We start from the raw sequence: 24,453 nt of genomic DNA, 5'->3' as shown, positions 1-24,453 counted from the left end.
GGAGGGCTTTATCAGAGACACTTCCTGCAAAATTTTTTCCCAGTTTTCTGCTTTTCTTCTAATCTTGGCAGCACTGGTTTTGTTTGTGCAAAACCTTTTTAATTTAATATAATCTAAGTCATCCATTTTACATTTCATAATGCTCTCTATCTCTTGTTTCATCCTAAATTCTTCTCTTATTCACAGATCTGACAGGCAATTTGCTTATGGCATCACCCTTTACGTGTAAATCATGTACCCATTTTGACTTTATCTGAGTATGTGGTGTGAGATGTTGGTCTATGCCTAGTTTCCACCATATTGCTTTTTCAGTTTTCCCAACAATTTTTGTCAAACAGTGAGTTCTTATCCCAGAAGCCGAGGTCTTGGGGTTTAACGAACACGAAATTATAACATCATTTACTACTATATATATTGTATATCTAATCTATACCACTGACCCACCACTCTTTTTTAGTCAGTACCAGATTGTTTTCACAATCACCGCTTTGTAATCTAGTTTGTGATTTGGTACTGCTAGGCCACTTTCCTTCACATTTTTTTCACCAATTCTCTTGATATTCTTGACCTTTTGTTCTTCCAGATGAATTTGTCATTATTTTTTCTAGCTCTGTAAAATAATTTTTGGGTGGTTCAATTGGTATGACACTAAATAAGTAAACTAATTTAGTCACTGATTTAGAATTGTCATTTTTATTATATTGGCTCGGCTCAGGCCTCTCATTTTGCAGAGAAAGAAACTAAAGCCTCAGGCAGGGGCTGATTTTCCAAGGTCAAATGCTGGTTTCAGTTGCAAATCCCTCTAATACATGGCCTCAAAAACTTTTCCTCAAATCACGAGTAATTCTAAGACCCCAATCCCCAGCACCATCAAAAGAAAATTCCCTTACTTTGGTCACTCTCCTGTCTCATTATCTGGCATCTTCCATTGTCAAAGCAGATGGCAAGGCAAGGGCAGTCTGGCTCCACATAGCCTTCTGTGCCGTGGTACCAATGGATCCCAGCAATGCTGATGGCTCCAGTTACATTCACCAAACAGTTGAGCTTCATTTTCATCTAAAATAAAAGTTTAGATAGTTTGAGAAACGTCATGATTGTGCATGTTTGAGGCTATGAATCATGGAAGACCGCCCTCTCAGAGAGGCTACAACTGCAGAGGACAGGCAGCCATTAGCAGGCCCAAGGGGACTCCAAAAGGACACACACAACTGACAAAGGAGACGGCCCTCACATGATCGACCTGAGCCAAAATGGCCCGGGCAGCTCCAGCACTGCCCTCTACCTGTGGGATCCCAGGATGGATCTGGGCAAAAACCTGAGGCATTGGGACAAGGCAGGTTTCTACCCAAACGATTCACTGAAGAAGGACAAAGGCAAAAATAATTAAAACATTAGTATTTCATTGTCAGAATATTAATAATGCTTCTAGTCCAGGAATAAGAAATGAGAGAGGCCACAGAGAACCTGGGCCAACGCGGAAGCACAAAACAGCACCCAAATAGTCCAACCAAAGAAATCACAGACAGGAAATGACTCATCAGCCCTTTGTGGTCAGACCAGTAACCTGTGACGGCAAACATCAACGTGAACCAAGAAGAATGATTTTGAGGAGATGGGCACATGATAATGGTAACTCCAACACAACCTGTCTAAAAACAGATAAAAGAACAAATGTTGACACAGACTGGCATCATCCCTGGTCACATCACTGGTCACCACCATGAGGAGCACAATCTCTGCCAGCAAACACTCACTGCCCTTGCCAAGCAGCCCCGGGAACCCCCAGATCCAACCTCACCCACACTGGAAGAAAGAAGACGAGCAGCAAGAAGCGACAAGGAAGGATTCAGCCCTACTCAACATCATACAAAACAGGGAGGCCCATGCTAGCAGCAAAACAGTGTTTAGGGTACTAAATGAGCAACAATACAATCAATGTATCTAAATAAGGAAAAATGCCACGGCTTGGAAAAAATCTCAAGGCTGATTATTAACCCTGAAAGCAAGCAAAACTACGTGAATGATTACCAATCCATTTGCCCATTTTCCTGCCTACCTGCACAGTGAGGGCCTCCTCAATGAAGGACTGAGAAGGGCGCAGGTCGGCTTTCACTAACAATATTTCCATGGAAGACCACACCATCACAGCTGATGACCAGAAGGTGCAGACAACACAAGACCCCAATACACATCGTTAAAGGCTTCCCTCTAGCAGGATGTTTCCCATGCATATATCAAAATTATACAAGATTTCTTAAAAGACAAAAAAACTTTGTTCAAAAAAGGCATCAAACAGGGACTTGTATGCTGGCCAAAGGTATCCACCACCATGACTGATGTCCAATGTAAAGTCCAAATGGGAGAGGGATGCCTCATAAAGACTGAGATCCTCCACAGGCTCCTCACTACAGATGACCATAGGCTTACTGCATCAAGCCCCAGGACATAGCAGAAGCTCCTTAGTGAAATCCACAGTCACTCAAAGGAGCCTGGCCAGATGAACCACCAAGGAAAAACCAAGGAGCGGAAGAACATCCATTGACCATGTCATGATGCCCACACAACTGCTCCAACCAACAATGGGCCATAACTAGAATCCAACCAGAGGAGGGCATGCTGGGTGGGGAGGACCAGCTCAAGGAAACTGTATAGTGCTTATAACACCAATACCCTTTCTGTGGTACTGTGTGGCTGTGAATCAAGGAATACCTCAGTCTCTTAAGAATTACAATTGGGAGTCACTGAACAAGCAATGGATAGGCATACAATGGGCATGAGTAGTCTGTAACTAATGAAGAACTATACGAGAGAAGTGGCGCCAAAACTGGTATCAGAGATTTGTGACCAGAAAAGATGAGAGGGCCAGTCAATAGACAGCCCACAACCTCAAGAGATACAGAGGATGGATGCTGGCACCTTGGATGGACTCCTGCACAGGACGAGGAAGAGTCACACAGGATGGGAAAGCATAGATAGATTGAGTGCCCACCTTAAAGAAACCTCAACAACTACTCAGTGGATCTCAGATGTCCCTGAGGTAGCTCTTCCCACCAAAGCTGGCAGACCAATCTGTCGTTCCATGCCTGCCCATCCTGGAAACTACTGTCCCTGTGGCATTCCAAAACTCTCCACAGGAACTGTCCACTGTTCCAGGGCCTTTCATCACTGCCTGTGGACACTACAAGGATCCTAACGGAACACAGAGGCCATCCAAGGGCTATCCTTCCTTCTCATACACAGCCGGCCCATCTTCTTTTTAATCACACATTTCTGGTGTAACGTCACTCACTCTGGTTCTCCATATTTCCTTACTGGTCACACGCACTCACCTTCTCTCACTGTCATGCTCCCTGTGAGTGATACTCAATATTAACCCTTTGGAGGTGGCCATGTTCCATGACTCAGAGCCCTGCAACATTAGTATGATGCTGAGTGGCCTCTGGTCTAGGGAGAAGACTGGAGTCATGAAAGGCGCCTTGCAGTCTCCCCAAGTAACCTAGTCTTTCTTCTTGTTGCATTCTGGCCTCCATGCATTGTCCATCTACCATGTCTGTCCAAAGCACATGTGTGTGTGTGCATGGTGCATGTGTGAGTGAGTGTGTGTGTGTGTGTGTGTGAGAGAGAGAGAGAGAGAGACAGAGAGAGAGAGAGAGAGAGAGACAGAGAGAGAGAGAGACAGAGAGAGAGAGAGCGATATGAGCCCTGAAGGCTGTCCATCCAATTGCACATCTCAGTCTACACAATATGCATTCTCCATCCATGTCTCTGAGTGGACAGCAGCTAGGCCAAACTCTTTTGACCAGTTATAGCCAGAAAGCTCAGCAATGCTGGGCCCCCAGATCCAGCTAAGAGTCCAAACAAAAAATACAAAAGTTATTGAAAAGGAGCTCACATGAGGAATGGGATACTCAATTAAAATGCCTAAATCAATGTTATTCTCCAGAGCATCTCATGCCAATGCTAATCATGACAAATGCCCAATCACTACCAACAGGTAGTTGCCAATGACAACTACCAATGCCCAAACTGCACTGTCTAAAACCAAACATTCTCTGTAGATAAAAGCATCAATGTCTTCAGAGTGAAAGCTCCACAAGACAACACATATTTCCTGTCATTCTATCTTGGCCTGTTCCATCTCATATTTAACCCAAATAAACAAGCATGGACGACCCTGGTTCAGGCCTCCAACATCCGCTTTGCAGAAGGACCCTCACTGATCTCCCTGCAATCCTGCATTCATGAAGCCCCCAAATAACCTTATTAAGACACAGCCCTGATCAGAAACAGTCAGGGGCTCACCCAGTTAACAACAGGCCTCTGTTATTTGTTAAGAGCTGAAGATATTCCAGGCACCAGACCCAGCAATGAGGATGCAACATCACATATAAGACTGCTTCTAGGATAAAATTTTTTTAAAAGCCTAGTATTTTTAAGTTCCCGACAATCTGGTCGTCTGGTTGCTGTCTCCCCTTATTCCCTTTCACACACTCCATATTGGAGTCAAACTGAACTACTAAGGAACCCCCAAAATGCCGTGGATCTCCCACCTCTGCCCAGGGCCAGAAGCTGCCTCCAGCCTGGAATGTGCCTGCTGTGAGGTGGTCTCGCAGAAGCCTCTCCTTCCTGACCTCAGCAGCCTCCGGCTCCCCCACATACCTTCTCCCTATATCCCCCCTCATGTTTTCCCACGGCATTCTGGATATCACCCTCACCTCCCTGTCCTCTTGTACTGACATGTGTTGAAGTCACAACCTCCCTAAGAAGGGAAGCAAGCTCCCGAGGATGGATGCTGGGATTGTCACTTCTGAATCCTTGGACTCCCAGGCCCGAGGAGAGGATCTACCATGGAGCAGGCATGTGAATCACAACATCTAGGAAGCCACCTACTCCAAAGGGTCTCTGAGCATCCCTAACACTGCAGTGAAAGCAAACGCCAGGCTGCTGGGTCACCTGGGAGGGGGGCAGGCGAGGAGCTTTCTGAGGCCTGAGAAGTCCCCAACCAAAGGCGAGTGACCACTTGTCTGCCAGGTTGTTGAGAGGTCTCTACCTCGGGTCCTCTGCAAGCCCTTCTAACCTTAAAACTCTGAGAGATGGGGCAGTCCATTCCATTTGGCCTAGCTCCCTGGCCTCGCCCCTTACACCTGGCCTGAGTCCACCTGGCTGTATCCTCCCCCTTTCTGTCCACTGGGACTAAGCAAAATAGTTCAATGAGGTGTGGCCCCTGCCCTCAGGGAGTTTCAAAACAGCTACACCACACACAGCTTCCACAGGGCCTCCTCCTACCTCTGCTCACAACCCACCAGGCCAAGGCACTAAGATGCACTTCCACGGCCCAGAAAGACTTTGGCTAAAAACCCCTTCAGGGTGTGTTCCATTTATTCATTTGTGACTGCCTCATTTTTTTTAAAAATCCCATTTCCAACTAATTAAAAAATGTTTAACAGAAAATATTCTGAGTAAAGCACTTCTAACCAACTGTTTAATCTTTTTATATGAAAGAAGAAGAGCGGGCATCGGCTGTCACAAATCGACAGTGTCCCACCACCCTGAGATGGAAACTCACAATGAAATTCCCCTGGTTGTCGTAGATGTGGATCTCCCCGTTGGCCATTCCAAAGAGCAGCGTCTTACTGTCAGAGGACCATGCCACGTGGCACAGCTGGATGGCTTTCAGGTCCTTGCCCCAAATACGATTTCCTGAAACAAAAACACAAGCAAAATGTGGGCTCAGGTGACTCGGTTCCTCAGCACCAAGTATCCAGGGGTCATTTTGAGCCCCACTGACTTTGGCACCCCATGTCTGAATGGTTCAACTCAATCCAAGACATGTTTATAAAGCAACTACAAGACTGTGGACCCCACAGACAGGCAACCTGGCATAGGAAAGAGAACATGGGTCTGGGAGACAAGAATTCCTGGGTTCACACCAGCCTCACCACTGATTAGCTGTGTGACCCCCGGGCAAGTCACTTAACCTTTGTGACCCAAGCAACTATCTAAAATCACAAATTAAAGACAACTTTCCAATGTGCAAAAGGGGAGAAAGTTTTCATCCCAAAAGTTCTCTAAAGTAATAATAGACGTTTCTTTATTTTAAAAAGTGTTCCACCCCGAGAGATACAAAGATGAGTAAGGCACAGTGCTGTGCCCTGCCCTACATGAAGCAAGGTTGTAGTTTTTGAGTTCATAAAACATGATTAACGTGTAAACTTGTGTTAAAAAGTTTCCATGGATAAACCTCCAACAATGTCATATCCCCTGTAAACCCAACATTGAAGTTTCATGCCATCTAACACCTGAAAAGCTCAGACTCACAAACTATTCCAAGGAACCCATTTGTCTGTTTTCCGTCCAGCCCCAGGAACTGGATTACCTGAAACTGAAGTGGTGGCAGAGTATGGTTCAGAGGAGAAGGTGCCGGACTTGAGAGGCCAGAGGACCAGGGTTCTAATCCTCCCTCAGACAATGACTATCTGGGTGACAAGCCTCCGCTTCTTCATTGGTAAAGTGGAGGCAGCATCCCCACCTCACAAGGTCCTGAGGATCGAGGGAGCGGATCCCCTCAAGTCCTTTGTAAATCATCCGTGCTGGGATTACTCAGTGGTACCAGATTCATGCAGCTGGAGCCTGGACATGACAGGCTCAGTAAGAGAAAACCACCCATGATTTTGGGGCCTTACCGTCCACAGAGCCGACAATCACAGCGCCATCTTCATACACAATACAGATTTTCTGTCCATCAGCATTCCAGCTCATACTCCGAACCACAGACTTATTTCTGTTGTTGATCATCTCCTCGTACCAAGAGCCTGGGGTCACAAACAGAACGGGTGACATGGCACAGCGTGACTGTCATGTCACATACCCTTTCCACGATGCTGAACTTGGGACATGAAAGGTGTCCCACAAAACCCTCATCGATGGATGGGCCACACCCAAGAAGGGGAGGCTTCCTAGTCATTATAATTTTACAAAACATCAAACAGGACAACTACAGTAAAAAGCAACTTACGATTTCTGCAATTATAATAACCTCAAAGACTAACAAAGAAAACAACATGAATGATTTCTGGTTTTCATTAAAAACACAAGCTAGCTTGCTTTTGCAGAGGTAACAGCTGATTTATTTATTATGAACAGCCTCTGAAATGTTTCTTCTTAATGGTTCAAGAGAAGTTAGAAAGGACAAGAACCATCTTCATGCTGGTGGGGGTAGAGTGGCAGGGGGAGATGCACTCTCATTACTGTAATGCAGGGCAAATAGTCCTGACCACAACAGAACGGAGGGGGCTGCCATACTGCATACTGGGCTCCGTGGAGAAATGCACCAGATGTCATATACGGACAATGGAGGCCTGCTTTGTCCCATAAGGTTAGAAAGTGTTTTTAATGTATTACTCCTCTTCCTGGAGGTTTTCAGAAGAGACTGGGAGGAGAGAGGTGAACTAAGGGACCTCACTGATCCCTTCCAATTTCCTAAGTCCAGGAAGAGAAGATGGCCTAGAGAACTCCACAACCTGAGAGTAGTGAGACCAAAGACCATGCATCTGGCTCTCTCCAGTCCCCAACAAGATGTCCCCAATTCAAAAAGTACATACAGACATGTAACGCTTTACATAAACTTGCATTACGCAACCTCGACTTTATGTAAAGAATTCTGAAAGAAGTCCTCGTCCCAACAGACACCCACGTGGACTTTACTGAGCAGTACTGTGCTCTCTGCCTGCTCCGGCTCCTCGGCTCCACACTCCATGGCCTCCCACCCCCGAACTAAAGAAAAATCTAAGGAAAAAACCTTCCAAATGAAAGCTGAAGAGCGGACACACAGAGACCACACAGAAAGGCCAAGTCAGGGGCTTGGCTTGGGACCTCTGGCACCTAGAGAGACCTGCGCCCTGCTCTGCCCACCCACCTGTGTGTCAGCCTGTGCCCTTCTTCCATCTGTCCACACTGGGTTACCATTTTGTCTGTGCCCCATCCTCTCCTGTCTCCACGTCTGCCCCACGGTGTTCTTCCCCTCAGTTCCAAGTAGGCCTCCACAGCACACAGCCTCCTTCCTGCCTCTCCCCTTCCCTTTTCCACGCCTGTGGGCAAATCTGCATTACATAAAAATCCCTTTCCACGTACAGAAAGTGAGACCTGTCTATATTCTGTGTCTACAACTTGTCCAATGTGACCTTCAGAGAAAAGATCTCAGGGGATTCAAGTATCCTCAACATTCCTTGTCTTAAAGAAGTGGGACATTCATCCAAGCCACTTCTCACCCAGACCTCCAAGAGATGAAAGTACACGTCTGTAAGGACACCAGTGGGAATTCCACTCCAGGTCCAGGCAGCAATCATGGGGGAGCCACAGAAGTAAACTTCAGACACTGCCTTAATCTGAGCTGCTCTCTCACCCCCTGAGCGAGCCCCAACTACCTCACAGATCTAGGGTTCAAACAGCCCCCTGCTCACTCTCTTAACTTGTATAAAAACAGAGTAGAAACACTGGCGATGGCCAGTGACTACCACCATCTAGTCATTCTCCAAGGGCACAGCAGGCAGCGATCAATAAGGAATCCTGCTCTTGGTTAAGGGAACAACTTGGGAGGGAATCATCAATCTCCAGCCAAGCAGCCCCCTCCACCCTCCAGCCTCTTTCCTTAACGTACCTTTATATAACATCCACACGATGATCAGTCCATTTTGGTCACTGGTTGTTAACTTCTGGTACTGCTCATTCCAAGTGACAACTTGAACAGATCCTAGAAAATACAGTTTATAAACTACAATTAACACTACGTGAATACCGCCCAGCCCACTGAGAGTGGCATCATCACACATCCCCTAGTACCCACCCCTGCCCACCTCCACCTCATCTGAATGCTGCAGGGGCTAATGAACCCTGTCATTGGGCTGACGACAAAAAGAGGCTCTTCTGCAAAACACTGGCTTCAGAGGGGGTCGAGCCCCAGCTGGCTGAGGAGAATCTCTCAAACTGCTTCCCTTGTGCCAGGAACGCCTAAACTCCAAACTAACGCAGATACCAGAGTGGACCCAAGATCTCCAGGGTGAGGCTCAAAGGGCTGCCATCTGAGAGGGCGTCTCAGTGGCCCACCCACCTTCTCCTGGGGAAGGCTCACTCCTCCAGACTCTCCCCTTAATCCTCCACATCAATGCCAGTGGCTTCCATTCCCTGGTCTCTCTTCCATGGGCACTGGGGCAGCCCTCAGGCTCTCTGTTGAGCCCACACCTGGTGACACAACTCTCCTCAGCCCTCTGGGTCAAGCACAATTTTGACCCTGCCAGGATTGTGATGTGGCACGATTCATAGCCATGAGGCATCACGGAGAGGACACAGGTATTATAAAGATGGCTCTGGAGACAGAGGAGCTCCTGGATCACTGAAAGCAGGGAAATGTCCTGAATGCAATCTCGCCAATTCTCATCCTCATCAGATCTGAGCCCAGCTCACTGTCCATCCAAGACACCAGGACCGATGCCCACCACACCAGCATCGTGGTCCAGAAGAGAAGCACTCTGCAACCATCTCCGCTTTATTTTGTTCTCTGATGGCTGGTTGTGGTGCATTTAGGGGCCCCTGAAGGACTCTGGAACGAGAACCAATCAGAAGCATCGGAGCACTGGTCCCATGTCCCCATAGACTCTGCAGGACATTCTTTGTGACACCAGCAATAGCCCTTAGTAAGCGCATCCCTCGTGTTTTAGGTCTAACTTGATATCAATGAGAGGATTGTGAACAACAGTTTATGTACAGATACATTGATCAAAGTCAGTCTTAAAATATTCAAGGGAAATCTCTTGTACGATAGGAGCCTCTGAGTTTGTATTTTGCCAATAGAAAATACTCAATATCAACATTTATTAAGTGTATACTATGCACCAGGCACTGTACCAAGTATTGGGGATACAAACAAAAGCCAAAAAAAAAAAAGCCCCTGCCTGCACAATGCTTACACTCTAATGAGGGAGAAAACATGTACAAAAGTGGGTACAGATAAGATATGGACAAGCAGACAAGGAGTATTTTTAAAAGGTATTCTACAATTTACTTTTTTAATTTATATTTTAAATTAACAAAAATCTACTTTCTCTACTCTCTGTCTCTGTCTGTCTCTCTGTCTCTCTGTCTCTTTGTCTCTCTCTCTCTCTCTCTCTCTCTCTCTCCCTCTCTCTCTCTCTCTCTCACACACACACACACACACACACACACACACACACACACACACACACACACTCTCTCTCTCTCTCTCTCTCTCTCTCTCTCTCCACACCCTGCTTGACACCCTGGGGAGGGGGGGGAAGAAAAAGAACCCTGATAAAAAATCTGTATAATCAAGTAAAATAAACTCCCCCAAAAAACAAGCCTCAGTCAGCCCCCTGCGTCCATCCCTCTGTCAGGAGGTGGGCTGTGGGCTTCATCAAGAATTTTCTGGAATCACAGACATATTGCTTCTGTGATGACTAACTTTGATAGACTTGGCTCTTCTCAGCAATACAAGGTCCAAAGACAACTCCAAAGGACTCATGATGGAGAGAGCTGTCTACATCCAGATAAAGAACTACAGAGTCTGAATGCAGACTGAGGCACACTATTTGCTCTCTCTTTTTTTCTCTTCTTTTTTGGTTTTATTTCTTCTTTCTCATGATTCATTCCATCGGTCATAATTCTTCTTTACAACTTGACTATTGTGTAAATAAGTTTAATGTGAAGGTATATGTAGAACATATACTTGGGGGGAGGGAGGGAAGGAAAATTTGGAACTCAAAAACTTGTGGAACTGAGTGTTGTAAACTAAACATAAAAAAATCAAATAAATAAACAAGCAAATAAATGAATGAACAAATAAATAAATAAATAAATAAGAATTCTCTGGAATCATAGTTGGTCACTGAATTGCTCAGAGTCAAGGCTTTCCAGGTTGTTTGTCTTTACAATACAGAAAAGGTACCTGATGAAAAGCTGCTGATTGTGGACTGACTCTCCCTAGTTCCTTCTTTCAGAGCCTCTCCTGCACTCTCGCCCTTCGCTTCAGTCTCTGTTGAAGAGGTGGCACTGTCCTCGACAAAGTCAAGCCACAACCAGACCCGATTCAACCTCCTTCTAGCTACTCTGGGGCCTGACCCTTGCTCATCCTTCTCCTCCCTCTTCAATCTCCCACTCTCTGGGGCCAGTCAGTCAACAAGCATTTATTAAGAGCCTACTATGTGCCAGGCACTGTGCTAAGTGCTGGGATACAAAAAAGGCAAAAGACAACTCCTGCCCTCAAGGCGGTCCCAGTTTACGGTAGGGGGTGGGGGGTGGGGGAACCACATGCAGACATCTATGTAGAAAGAAGCTGCATACAGGATAAAGCAGAGATGCTCACCAGATAGAGGGAAGGTGCCACAGTTAGGAGGGAGCACATTCCATAACTAGCTCCTTCCCCACGACCTCTGAAAACATCCAGGTCTCCCTATCCTTATAAAAACTTTGCCTGGATTTGAGCATCTGCCAGCATCAAGGAGAACCATTCCAGGCAAGGCCCAGAAAGAGAATCCTCGGAGGAGAGGAGAAGATGATGCCTGGCCTCCTACTGCTGGCAGCGCCCAGCAGAGCTGTCCCAGTTGCCCACAGGTGCACACTGAGGACAGGCAGGTCCAAGAGGGGACCTGGGATTAACTGAGTTGTGGTTAAGGAGAGCTTCCAGGATGGCCCAGGAAGGGCAGGCACTGAATATCAGAGAAAGAATAAATTGGGTCACACTGTGGGAGCTTCAAAAGGGAGATGCCCCCCCACCCCAGCCAAGCATGGTGCAGAGCTGGCCCCGGAGAACGCCCAAGACCAGGGGCCAAACACCCCAGTGGCCCAGATGCAGCTCAGGCACTGCAGCCCCTCCACCAGCTCTGCCCCGCGGGGGTGAAGTGGGTTGTCCACTTCCTGGTACTTTTGTATCAGTCTGGCCCCACCTAGAGTCAGAGCTCGCTCTCCCCAGGGATTGAAGTGGTGAGGGAAAGCCTGCACCTGGCTGTACCTTCCCAGTCAACATATCTTTGTAAATGATATGAGGGGTAATGCCCCATGGGGCTCAGACTTTCCAAGCACCTACCAAACCCCTCAGGGTTACCCCTAGAGCCCAGGGAAGCATCCAAGTCCTGTCAATCCAACTGTGGGTTGGGAGGGTGAGCCCAGAGCTTGGACTCAACAATATTGTAGAATATTTTGGGTCTTTGAGGGTAGAGGGTTGGTTCTATCACCTGTCAGGGGAGCCTCCCTGAGGTGTGCCCATGTATATGGGGATGGTGAGTGGCATTCTCTCTTTTCAGCATCTTCCACTACCTCTGCCACCTATCAATTCTATGCTATTCACAGTTTCTCATCCAAATGATCACAGGACCCAGTTGTCTTAGTGTCTTGTGTCAGTGTGATAGCTGCATAAGTTTCCAGCAAATCTCCTGAAAGTGCAGGGATTATATTTGAGCTTACAAAATGTGGAAGTCCAGGCTTTATCTGCCAAGCTGACTTTACCCTTTATGGGCTTGGGGCTTTATTAAAGCAGTTTTAATAAAGGCTGAGTCCATTATTAGAAAAGATACATACTTGACTAAGAACTGTAAATTGAGGAGATGCCCATCAATTGGGGAATAGCTAAATTAGCTGTGGTATGAGATTGTGATAGAACACTGTAAGAAATGACAAGCAGGATGATTTCAGAAAAACCTGGAAAGACTTACATGAACTGATGCAAAGTGAAGTGAGCAGAACCAGAAGAACATTGTACACAGTAACAGGAATGTTGTTCAGTGAAGAACTGTGAAGGACTTAGGTACTCTCAGTAATACAATGATCCAAGACAATCCCAAAGGACTCATGATGAAAAATGCTATCCATCCCCAGAGAAAGAACTAACAGCGCCTAAATACAGACTGCAGTACACTACTTTTCTCTTTTTCTTTCTTTCTTCTTCCTTTTGTTCAAGTTTTCTTGAACAAAATGACTAATATAGAAGTATCTTTTATATAATTGTACATGTATAACCTATATCAGATTTCTTACCATCTTAGGGAGGGGGGAAGAGAGTTTGGAACTCAAAGCTTAAAAGAAAAAAAATGTTAAAAATTGTTTTTACATATAATTGAGGAAAAATATTAAAAAAAAAGAAAAGATACCCACTGTCCCTAACATTTTTGTGTATCGTTCTAGAAATGCTGATAACAGCAACAAGGCAAGAAAAAGAAGTAAAAAGTATAAATGTCAGTGAAGTTAAGGCTACAAAATAAACTTCAAGAACTGACAGCATTTCTGCATTCAGTAATTAAAAAAAACCCAAGGTGCAATAATATAAAGGGGAATCCTTTTCCAAAGAACTACGAAATAAATACAATATCTGGGAATTCATTTCCCCAAGCACACACCAGACTGGACTCAAGTCACTGCCAAGTGTTCCTTAGAAATGGCTGGAGCTGGCGCATGTGGCTGGGCTACTCCCTGCATGGTGTTCTAATCCGACTGTCCCAGGGATGCCATCCCGCTGCCAAAGTTCCCCGGGAGGGGGCTCTCTCCGTATTGGTGGCAATGAAGGTCCAGCCCAGAGGCAGGGGCAGGGCAGAGCTGGAAAGAGAGGAGATCTCCTCAGTCTCTCCAGCCTTTGAGGCCATGTCAAGGCTCCAGAGCCTTCTCTGAGTTTTCTTTCAAGTGCTTTGGGCTCTGCAGGCACTTCTGGTTTCCAGCTTAGAGAGGGAAAATGGATGAATCCAACCCTTCTTTAGGAGGCCAAACAAAAAGGCCCTGGGAAGACACGAGGGGAGATGGTAGTCTCCATCTTGTCCCTGTCCCCAGCCTGCTACATGAGAGACTGTGGGGATCTTCCCCTTGGGTGAGATCTAGGACCCTCTCATGGCTAAACTGACTTACTTCCCTCTCAGTGGGAGACAGCCTTCATTCTGCATTGCCTGGTCTATATTGTCCCATGTATACCATCACTCATTTTCACTCTTGCTACCCATCTGGATAAATGGGTTTCTTTAATAAAGTGAAAAGAAAACACCTTTACCTAATTCTACCATTCTGACAATAATATGGCTTGACTGAATCTACTTCATTAGTTATTTCTTGATGAAAATGGTTACCATTCCCTCCTCTAAGAGAACAGTATCACAATTCACAAGTGCGCCCTTCTTTCGCTAAGGGGCAGGGTTCCTCTGACTAAAGATGCCCCAGGAGTGACATGCCATGACTCACCGCTGTGGCCTTCCAGAGTCTGGTTCATGGAAAGGTTGCTGGGAGCTGCCAGGCCCCTGAGCTTGGCATCATCTAGGGAAAATGAACAGACATTCGAGGAATTATAAAATCCATCAAATTTATCACAAAAGTCATTTCAGAGGAAGGGAAAATGGCCTTAAATGGTTTTTTCTTTTCCTGAAAAAAACCCATCATGTGGCACTTTCCATTCCCAAAACCAAGATTTACCAAGCACCTACTATGTGCCAGGCACTGGACTAAACACAAAGTCCTGGCCCTCTCCTCTGTAGAGGGGGACAAAATCATACACAGCTAAGTCACACCCACCATGTCTGCGCCATCAAGGAACCTGAAGATTCCAAGAAATGAAGTTGCAGAGGGAGGGCACAAAAGACATGGAGACCCCCCCCCATAAAAGTCTTGAAACTGGAGACAGAACAACATATATGTATGGGAGACACCAGAGTATGAAGGGGAGTCCTGGGAAATCTAGCTGAAGAAACGGCAGAAGCTCGACCTTAAAGGACTTTCAAGGCCCTGTACATTCACACATAGAGATAGTTACATACAGAGTATCCCGAAAGTCTTAGTGCAATGTTAAGCTTTAATAACTTGAAAAATATAAACTTATGAAAAACAGGCTTTAAAAGATGAATTATTTCAATTTTTAAATACTGATGTTTCTTAGAGAAATTCAATATAATTACTATCTTGTGCTAAACATCGCTGGAGTCAATTTTTTAATTTTATAAAAACTTTCATCAGCTGCTGCTCAGTGACTATAAAATCTGAATTTATAATCCTAGTCTTAAGAACATCCAAGGAACATGGTTTAGATCCCTCCTCCACAGACAGACTCCATAAAAAAACCAAATCTAATGGAGATCAGTCAAGTGACTGAGGGGGCCAACAAGAGGATCTTCTCCACTGATTCACCAGCTTGAGGAATAAAAATTTTAAACTGATTATTCAAAAATTCACAAAGCTAAATAAGCACAAATAAATTTAAATAATTACACTTTTAAATGGCATTTTTGCCAGTTTACAGCATCTATACTTCTGAGGCTTTGGGAACACCTGGCATACCTGGGCATGTCTCCCGGAGTTTCCCAGGCAGAAATACAGATCTAGTGACAGACCATGCATCTATGCCTGAGGTCAGCACAGCAAAAACAGAGGCCCACTGCTCACCTGCCTTGGGACAAAGTGCCCTACCTCAGTAGGGGGGTGGGAGCACTCAGACTGACCCAGCCATAGGAGCCAAGACTCTTGACACCAAGCTTCCCAATGGCCACCATGGAGAGGAAGGATTCAACTTTTCCACCTGGCCCCAAAGGGGAGAACCAGAAGCCACAAAACGGCCAATGTCAGTTTGATGTTGGGAAAGTCTTCCCAGCAATCGAAGCCATCCAAAGTGGGTGGGCTGCCTCAGAAGAGCAGTCTCTGTCACCGGGGAGAGGGAGGGGTGGTGTCCAGTCAGAGACTGAATCCAGGACTGTCAGAGAAGCAGCAGACTTGGGGGCAGGGTGGAGGGCAGAGTCACAGCCAGGCATAGCCTACCTTGACAGTTAACATCTGTCCCCACTTTGACATTCTCTAACTTAACAGAAAAATTAAGTGCTTTTGAAAAGTCTCATTTTTTTCCTTTGAAAATAAGTGCTTATATATTGTTGGATTCACTTGATATGATGGTTGTCTTGCTGAATCTTTTTTTATTTTTTCTGTTTTGTTTCTAAGGCTTGGCTCGCTGGGGTGGAGAAGGAAGGGTAGATGTGGACACAAAGGTTATGTCAAAACAGATATCATGAACACTTTTTAAGAGGAAAAGCAAAACCAAAGGTGTAATGGACAAAGGGTATGAATAGGTCTCATGTCAAAAACAATTCTTGGACTAAATACAATTTACCTGTTTGTGTCTCTAATTTTAAGACTTTCAGAAGTCCATCTTCTCCACCACAAGCTATGAATCCTTGGTCCTTGTTCCAGGAAATACATTTCAATTTAACATTATTGGGAATGGCGATCTGAAAGCCACAGAGAGAAAGCATGGTAAATTGGGGACCACTTTTCAGAAAATATATCCCATGGAAGGGAATGGGAAATGAAGGGCAAAGTCTTCGCAGAAGAAGGAACATTGGTGGATATGGAGGAATATGAATAGCTGACTCTAGAGTGGGCAGAGTCTGCAGGGCCCCAGAATTCTACCCACTGCCAGCGGAAAGGCAGAGAGACATATCGCTGCCAAATCCTAGAACCAAGTATGGAAGGAAGATGTTCGGGATTCAAATTTATAAATAAATGAAATTAATAATACCTAATTATCTAAAAATAGCTAAAGCTGATCAGGGCTTTACATTTAAACACTACTAGCTGATAAAACAAAATAGTCTGTGAGAATTCTATCATACACCACATGTGTATATGCATGGATATCACAAGAAATTCACAGTTTATATACACGTTAAGCTAGAATTTAGTTTATTCTCACAAAACTTACTACTGAAATCTTGTGACCTGTAGAATCTCTGTCTCCTCTTTGAGAGCTGCTGGATCTAACATCACCAAATGTAACTGTGATCTGTTTTCCTTTTCTGTGTAATGGACACTCTGCTCCTAACACGGTAATTGTGCCCGTGTAATCTATTTTGGCAATGATGGATCATCTTTTTATAGTGCCAAACAGTGGTCTTGAACCCATATTCGATTCAATTCAATAAAACCATCGGTGGGAGGGAGGTCAGTGCTAGGACCTCCCACAAACATCTCCACGTCTAAGACCAAAAGCCTTGGACCAGACTGGGATGCCTGTCACTAAAGACAGGTCATGGTCACACAACTGTCCTCCAAACTGAAGGTCAAACTGTTATTTGCTAATTCTTTCCTCTCATAAAATATTGTTTTTAATAGATATCATCACTAAAAACAATTCATAGTTTATCTTATTTAGCACACAGAATCACTGAATATCAAAGCTGGCAGGTTCCTTAGAAATCACAGAATTGAGAGGCAGAGACAAAATGGTAGAGTATCAGGAAGATGTACAATCAAGCTTCCCAATACAACTCTTCCACAGAGATCCAGAAAATGTCCCAGACCAAGTCCTAACTGGGAAATCCAAGGGAAAAACCCCACAGTGAGTCCTATTTCCATATCAGGCCAGCATAGGGTGACAGCAAAAAGAGTCTGGGGACACTAGGGATGAGGTCTGGACATGAGGGCACCAGATGGAGCATTCTAGAGGGCTCAGGACCAGAAGGGGCACTGATGCTGTGCAACAGGGCCAGAAGAGGTCCCAGACCCACACAAAGGGACCCTGGCCTGGTACAGAGCTGTTGTTCACCACCCAGTTCCAAGGTGGACTGAGGAAAGGACCTGTGTTCAGGGGCGGCATTGCTGAGGGGTGGTCAGAGGCCTCAGCAAGGTCAGAAGGAAACAGCCCCTGAGTAGCTCCCAGGAGTAGAGGAGGATTTTTGTTTCTGTATGTAGCCCTATCTGAAGCTGACAGGCCAATAACCAGGGCAAGAATCCCAAAACAAAGGAGAGCCTACAGTTCCATCCCTCTAAACCGCAGAGCTTTCCACAAGGCTGAAAGTGGCTGAGACCAGGACCATTCTCCTAGAACTCCAACCAGGGCAAGCACACAGGTGTGTTACACACACTCAAACCCAGGTGAGGAACTTGCAGAGCTCAGACCAGAAGGGCAAAAATCAGACTTTGTCCTTAATCAGACCACTTTGGGAGCAATGAAAGCTTGCAGGTTCCCAATCTTAGCTATCCCTGAGATCCTCAAAAATACAAGACTCAATACCCTAAGAAAGCATCCGAAAGACCAAAAAGGACAAAAATTCTGCCCAGATATTCTTTTCAGCTGTGTAGAGAGCATAGCCCTAATACAAAGTGCAAAGTCAGAAAGTAAAATGGAAGAATGAACAAATCAATAAAGAATATCACAACAAAGAGCTATCGTGGTGACAGTGATGCTCAAGAAACAAACCTAGAATTAAGAAAGACTCTAAAACATCTGAAAGCAAACCATCAAAGAAAAACACAGCTTAAGTACATTTTCAACTGGAATTCCTGAAAGAGACAAAGGCTTTTAAAAAGAGCTAAAAATTATTTTAAAAATCAAATGAGATCAATAGAAGAAGAAAAAAGAAAAGGGATGAGAGCTATGGAAGAAAGATTTTGAGGGGAAATTAACATACTTTATTTTTCTTGCTCTTTTGCAACATGGTTGCTGGGGAAATACGTTTTGAATAACTTCATATGTATAATGGGTATTGTATTTCTTACCTTCTCAACGGGTTGTGGGGGGCGGGGATAAAGGAAGGCAGAGAATTTGCAACTAAAATTTAAAAATTTAAGAAATCTTTAAAATTATTTTCCAATAAAACTAACTATCTAAATTAAATGGACAGATATTTGATTGGTTGTTGTTCTTCATGCTCAAAGGTGACCAAAATAACATCACTCTGTTAAGGTCAAGGTACAGTGTAGTGTATCTGCCTGTGGCTGATCAGACCAATATGAGCTCTGAAGGCTCTCTCACAAATTGGGCACAAATAGTGCATCTGAGCATTTGGAGTGGAGATGGCTCTAAATCTGTGAATCTCACTTTCCTTTTGAGCTATTGCAATTCTGCTTTGCTCAGACAGCACAGCGCCTTCTTTGAGGCAGACATACCATGCTGGGCGGTCCTGTGCCAGTGTCTCCCATGTCTCACAATTGATTCCAAAGTTCTTCAGAGAGATTGTGAAAGTGTTCTTGTATCGCTTCTTCTGACCACCATGTGAGTGCTTGCCCTGTGTGAGTTCTCTGTAAAGCAGTCTTTCAGAGAAGTGTACATTTGGCATTCGAACAATGTGGCTAGCCCATCAGAGTTGTGTTCTCTGTAGCAGAGCTTGAGTGCTTGGCAGTTTGGCTTAAAAAAGGTTCTCAGTGAAGGGTCCTCAAAAAAGATCCTCAGGGAAAGAACCAGTACTTTATCTTGTTAGATTATCTTCAGCATCTTCCTAAGACAATTCAGATGGAAGCGACTCAGTTTCCTGGCACGGCACATGGTAGACTGCCCAGGTTTCACAGGCATACAACGATGAGGTCAATTCAACAGCTCTGTAGACCTTCAGTGTGGTAGAAAGTGTAATAGCTCTTCTCTCCCATGCTCTCCTTCAGAGTCTCCCAAACACTGAGCTGGTTCTGACAATGTATGCATCAACCTCATCATCTAGGCTGACATCCCTGGAACATATGGTGCCAAGTAAGTGACCTTATCTACAGCATTCAAAATCTCTCCATTTGTTGTAACTGATGGTTCCACATATGGATGGCATGGTGCTGGCTGGTGGAGAATCGCTGTTGTCTTTGTGTGAAATGTCAAGCCAAAACTGGCACAAGTGGCAGAGAATCAATCCATACTCTGCTTCTTCTCAGCCCCAGAGGCTGTGCAGGCTGAGTGTACAATCATCTTTGAACAAAAAGTCGCACACCAACTCTCCCTCTACTTTATTCTTGGCTTGTAGTCTTTTACATATGTGTGTGTGTGTGTATGTATAGATGTGGGTATGTATATGTGTATATGTATATACGTGTATATGTATATACATGTATATGTATATATGTGTATATGTATATATGGAGGTATACGTACAGATGGAGGTATATAATATATATTTACAAAAATAAAGAATATATATTATTTACAAAAATATAGGCTAACAGAACAAGAAATAGAGGCCTTAAATAAACCAGTCTTAGAAAAAGAAACTTGGATAAGCCATAAGTGAATTCCCAAAGGATAAAATCCTAGAACCAGAGAGACTTACAAGCAAATTTTACCAAACACTTAAAGAATAAGTAACGCCTACTTGACTACTGTGAAAATATGTATATGCAGAGCCGATATCGGATTGCATGCCATCTTGTGTGGGGAGAGGAGATGAGAGGGAGGGGGAGAAAATTTGAAACTCAGAAACTTGAGGAATTGAATGTTGTAAACTAAAACTAAAAATGAATTAATTAATTTAAAAAAATAAATAATGCCTGTATTATACGAACTGCTGGGGAAAAAAATTTAAGGGAAAAGAAGAGGGTCTTACCAAATTCCTTCTATCATACAAATATGGTCAAAACAGGGAAAGGAAATTACAGTCCAGCATCCCTAACCAATATTAATTCAAACATTTTAAATAAAACTTTAACAAGGAGACCAAAGCCACAACATAGCACAAAGATTATCTACCATAACCACATTAGATTTGTGCACAGGATGCAGGGCTGATTCAAAATTAGGGAAACTATAAACATAGTTGACCCATTAACAACAAAAACAAAAATCGTATGGTTTTGTCAATAGATGTTGGAAAATCTTCTGACAAGATACAATACCCATCCCTGTTAAAAACTCTAGAAAGCACAGAAATAAACAGATTTATTCTTAATATAATGAGCAGTATCTATCTAAAACTAATAACCAACATTACTTATAATGAGGATAAACAAAAGAGATTTCCAATAAGATCAGGGATAATAAAAGCAAGGCAGCCCATTACCACCATTTCTATTCAACACAACACTAAATACATGTTAGCTATAGCTATAAAACAAGAAAAAGAAATTAAGGCATAACTATAGACAAAGAGGAATAGTTATTACTTTTTGCAGATGATGCAATGATTTACTTAAAGAACTCCAGAGAGTCAACTAAGAAAGTAATTGAGATGACAAAATTGTAGGACATTAAATAATGGCACATAAATTATCAGTATTTTTATATTTTACCACAATAATATATATGGTAATATATACTATATATTTTATATATTACCCCCAAAAAACCAGTAGGAAGAGATAAAAGAGAAATTTCATTTAAAATATCTACAGGAAATATAAAATAACTGATAATCTCACCTGCCCAAACACACATGGGACTATACTATAAAACACAAAAACCTCTAAATAACTGGAGAAATATTCACTGCTCATGGGTAGGCCAACCCATAATAAAAATGACAATACACGCCTAATACTAATTAACCTAATTTACTTATTCAGTGCTTTACCAATCAAACTTCCAAAGAACTACTTTATAGGGCTAGGGGAAAAAAATAACAAAATTCGTGTGGAGGAAGAAAAGGTCAAGAATTTCCGTAAGCAGGAGTTTGCGTTAATGAGCTCCAACTAGCTTCCTAGAGTGGACTGTTAAATTTTCAGTGAAAGCATTCACATAAATTTCTTCCCTGCTTTTGAGCCTAATGTACCCAACACATTCCACTGATGGACCTCCGTAGCAAATGAGCCCAGTGGCCAAGTGTTTGATAAAGCCAAAGATGCCAGCTACTGGGGCAAGGACTCACTATCTGACAAAAACTTTGGAGAAAACTGGGAAGTAGTCCAGCAGAAACGAGGTATAAGCCAACCTGCCTCAAAGTACCCCCAAATTACCATAAAGATAATGATGTCATAAACAAATCAGAGGAGCAGGGAAGAAATTACCTGTCAGAACAATAGAAGAGTTTGTGACCAAACGAAGAGGAATCCAAAAGGTAAGGTGGATAATTTTGATTACATAAAATTTATGTTTTTTTCACCAACAAAAACAATGCAGCTAAAATTAGAAAAGAAGTAGATAAATAGGGGGGAAAGTTTTTGCTGGAGGATTCTGATAAAGGTCTCACTTCTAAGATATACAAGGAACTGATTCAAATGTATAAAATAATAAGAGGCATTCCCCAACTGATAAATGGCTAAAGGTAATGAACAGGCAATCTTCAGAGGAAAAAATCCAAGCTATCAAGAGCCATGTGAACAGAATGCTCCAAATGACTAATAATTTAAGAAATGCAAATTCAAACGACCCTGAGGCTCCACCTGGCAACCATAATATTATAGAAGCTGACAAAAACAGAGAATGACAAACGCTGGCGGGGAAGCGGGTGCCGTGCTGGTGACCTGGTGCAACCATTCTGGAGGCGGACAGAACCCCTCCCCCGCCTCCTCCAGCAGCTCCTGCCATAGTCCAGGCGTGAAGTGATGAAGGTCTGCATCAGGGTGGGGCTGCATAAGAGGAGGGAAGCGGCCTGTCCAAGACATGCTGCGGAGAAGAAACTGACCAGCCTTGGTACCATACTGGATGAAGGGGGTGGGGGAAGAGTGAGGAGCCCAGGATGGCTCCTAGGGTGGAAACCCGGGGGCCTGGGAGGCTGGGGGATCCTCCACAGTAATAGAGATGGGGGGGGGTTGGGAGGAAGATGATGATGAGTTCTGTCCCAGACACGTGGAGTTGTCTAGAGAACATCCGGTTCAAGATGTAGAAGCAGCCGGGTATGAGAGGCTGGACACCAGGACATTGATGAGGTCTGGGGTCATCAACCCGGAGGCTGAATCCAGGGGAGCAGAGTGAAGGACAGAGCCCAGACCGACGCGCACGGTCAGCGGAGGTGACCGGAACAGGAGGAGCTGTCAGAGAGAGAGGAGGAGGACCGGGACGGGGCTGCGTCCAGGAGGGTGAACAGTAGGGTCGGGGGCCGCAGGGGCCTGGGGGTCGGAGCTGACATCACTGCTGGGGGCCCTCCAGGGAGCCCAGCACCCCAAAGGGGCCCCCGCTTCTGCAGCGGGCAGCTCGCCCTTCTCCCGCAGCTGAGGCCCCTTGGGTCCCCTTCATCCCCCCCGCAGGGCCACATGGGCCCTGTCTCTCCTCTCCCCCCACGGGGCTGTCCTTGCCCTTAGAGTGGAAGCGTGCCGAGGGCACACAGTGGGTGCTCAGGTAGTGGCCAGAGCAGCCCCACACCCTGGTGTTTCTCCCTTAGCCTACACTAGCCTCTCTGCCCCTCCAGAGTCACCTCCCAGCCCACCCCCACTGAGCTTCGGGTCCACTGAAACCCCCAGATCTTTTTCGGAACATTAAAGCGGGTTCCGGCCGCGAGCTAAGCAGCTGACCGTTTACGGCCAAACGGGAAGCTTCGAGTGAACCCCGACAGTCCCGGCGGGACCCTGACATCCGGGAGGGGTGATCCCCGGGGGCGCAGAGCCCCGTGAGGGCCCCGAGGCCGCGGGCTGGCCCAGGCTGCCTCAGTTTCCCCCCCGCGCCCCAGCCGCCCCTCGAGCCCCCACCTTTTTGCTGAGATAGATGAACATGGCGCTCGGGGGGCCCGGGGAGCCTCGGGGTGCGGCGGGGGACCAGCTTCCTCAGGTAGCTCAGGAGCTGCCGTCGCCCTGGCAACCGCTGTTGCCGGCCCCGCCCCTCCGCGAGATTTCCCGCGTCTCCACCCAGTCCGACAGAGCCTGCGCGTCCCTACGTACACGCTACGTGGGCGTGGCGGCGCAGGCGCAGAAGGGGGGAAGGAGGGAGGGGCGATAGCGAGGAGCAGGGGGAGGTGTAGGGGGCGGGGAGGGGCGGGGAGGGGCGGGGCCAGAACTGGGGCTGAAGCCGGGAGATTTCAGCCAGACCAGGAACTGGAGCAGAGGCAAGGACAGGAGGATACCTGCAGTCAGGACAAAGGCATGGAAGCGGGAGATGATGGAGTGGCCCCTTGCCACTTTGCCTGGACCACTGAGAGGGTGAAGGGGAGGTGTAAGGAATAATGAGTCTGGACGGATTGGAAAGGCTGCAGATGCCCAGCAGATGATTTCATCTTTGATCCCAGGAGGCACAGGGAGCCACCCAAGTTTTCTTGAGGACAGTGCTGGGAAACCTCACTTTGACAGCTGAGCCTCCAGGGGATAACCCAGAGTTGGGGAGAACCTGGGGCAGACCCCCTCCCCCAATCAGGCTATTGCCATGGTCCATGAAAGAAGATGAGGGTCAGCATCAGGGCCAGAGCAGAGAGGGGGGAGTATAAACATCTGTTAAGCACCTACTGTGTGCCAAGCCCTGCGCTGAGGACTGGGCTCCAGGAGATCCAGACAGGAGAGGCTGTGAGAGTGAGCACTTGATGAGATTCTGGGACTGAGAGGGAAGAGTCCAGAAGGTCCTCCAGCTTGTAGACACTGATCAGCATGCTCTGCACCAGGATGGCGAAGCTTTCTATGAAGTGAGAGAAGTTCAGAAGAGGCAGCCATTTGAGGGAGAAAGATAGCGACCCCGATTCTAGACAGGATGGATTTCAAATGTCCCGGGACATCAGAGTCGAAATGCCCAATACACAGCTGGTGATGCAGAGAAAATCCCGGATGCTTGGAGTTGGGAAGGGCTGATGAAATCTCCAAGATACAATGAGGAGAGAGGGCAGA

At 45.6% G+C, this 24,453-nt stretch overlaps 1 protein-coding gene across 2 annotated transcripts in view; it reads right to left on the bottom strand.

Annotated features, from left to right (window-relative positions):
• The window catches only part of WDR35 (WD repeat domain 35), a 63,451-nt gene extending 39,959 nt beyond the window's left edge, over window positions 1-23,492 (bottom strand). For both annotated transcript variants that reach the window (XM_036751346.1, XM_036751347.1), the window contains exons 1-7: window positions 23,335-23,492; window positions 16,133-16,250; window positions 14,227-14,298; window positions 8,657-8,749; window positions 6,684-6,812; window positions 5,567-5,700; window positions 891-1,056 (exon numbers count right to left, since the gene is read on the bottom strand). In XM_036751346.1, coding sequence (XP_036607241.1) covers window positions 891-1,056; window positions 5,567-5,700; window positions 6,684-6,812; window positions 8,657-8,749; window positions 14,227-14,298; window positions 16,133-16,250; window positions 23,335-23,358 — 736 coding nt within the window. In that variant the 5' untranslated portion in view covers window positions 23,359-23,492. The remainder of the gene's footprint in view (window positions 1-890; window positions 1,057-5,566; window positions 5,701-6,683; window positions 6,813-8,656; window positions 8,750-14,226; window positions 14,299-16,132; window positions 16,251-23,334) is intronic.
• Window positions 23,493-24,453: the final 961 nt, after the last annotated feature.

Source organism: Trichosurus vulpecula, chromosome 3, assembly GCF_011100635.1.
Source record: "Trichosurus vulpecula isolate mTriVul1 chromosome 3, mTriVul1.pri, whole genome shotgun sequence".
Taxonomy (NCBI): Eukaryota; Metazoa; Chordata; class Mammalia; order Diprotodontia; family Phalangeridae; genus Trichosurus; species Trichosurus vulpecula.
The sequence above is the reverse complement of the archived record's forward strand: the minus strand, read 5'-3'. Positions and strand labels throughout refer to the sequence as shown.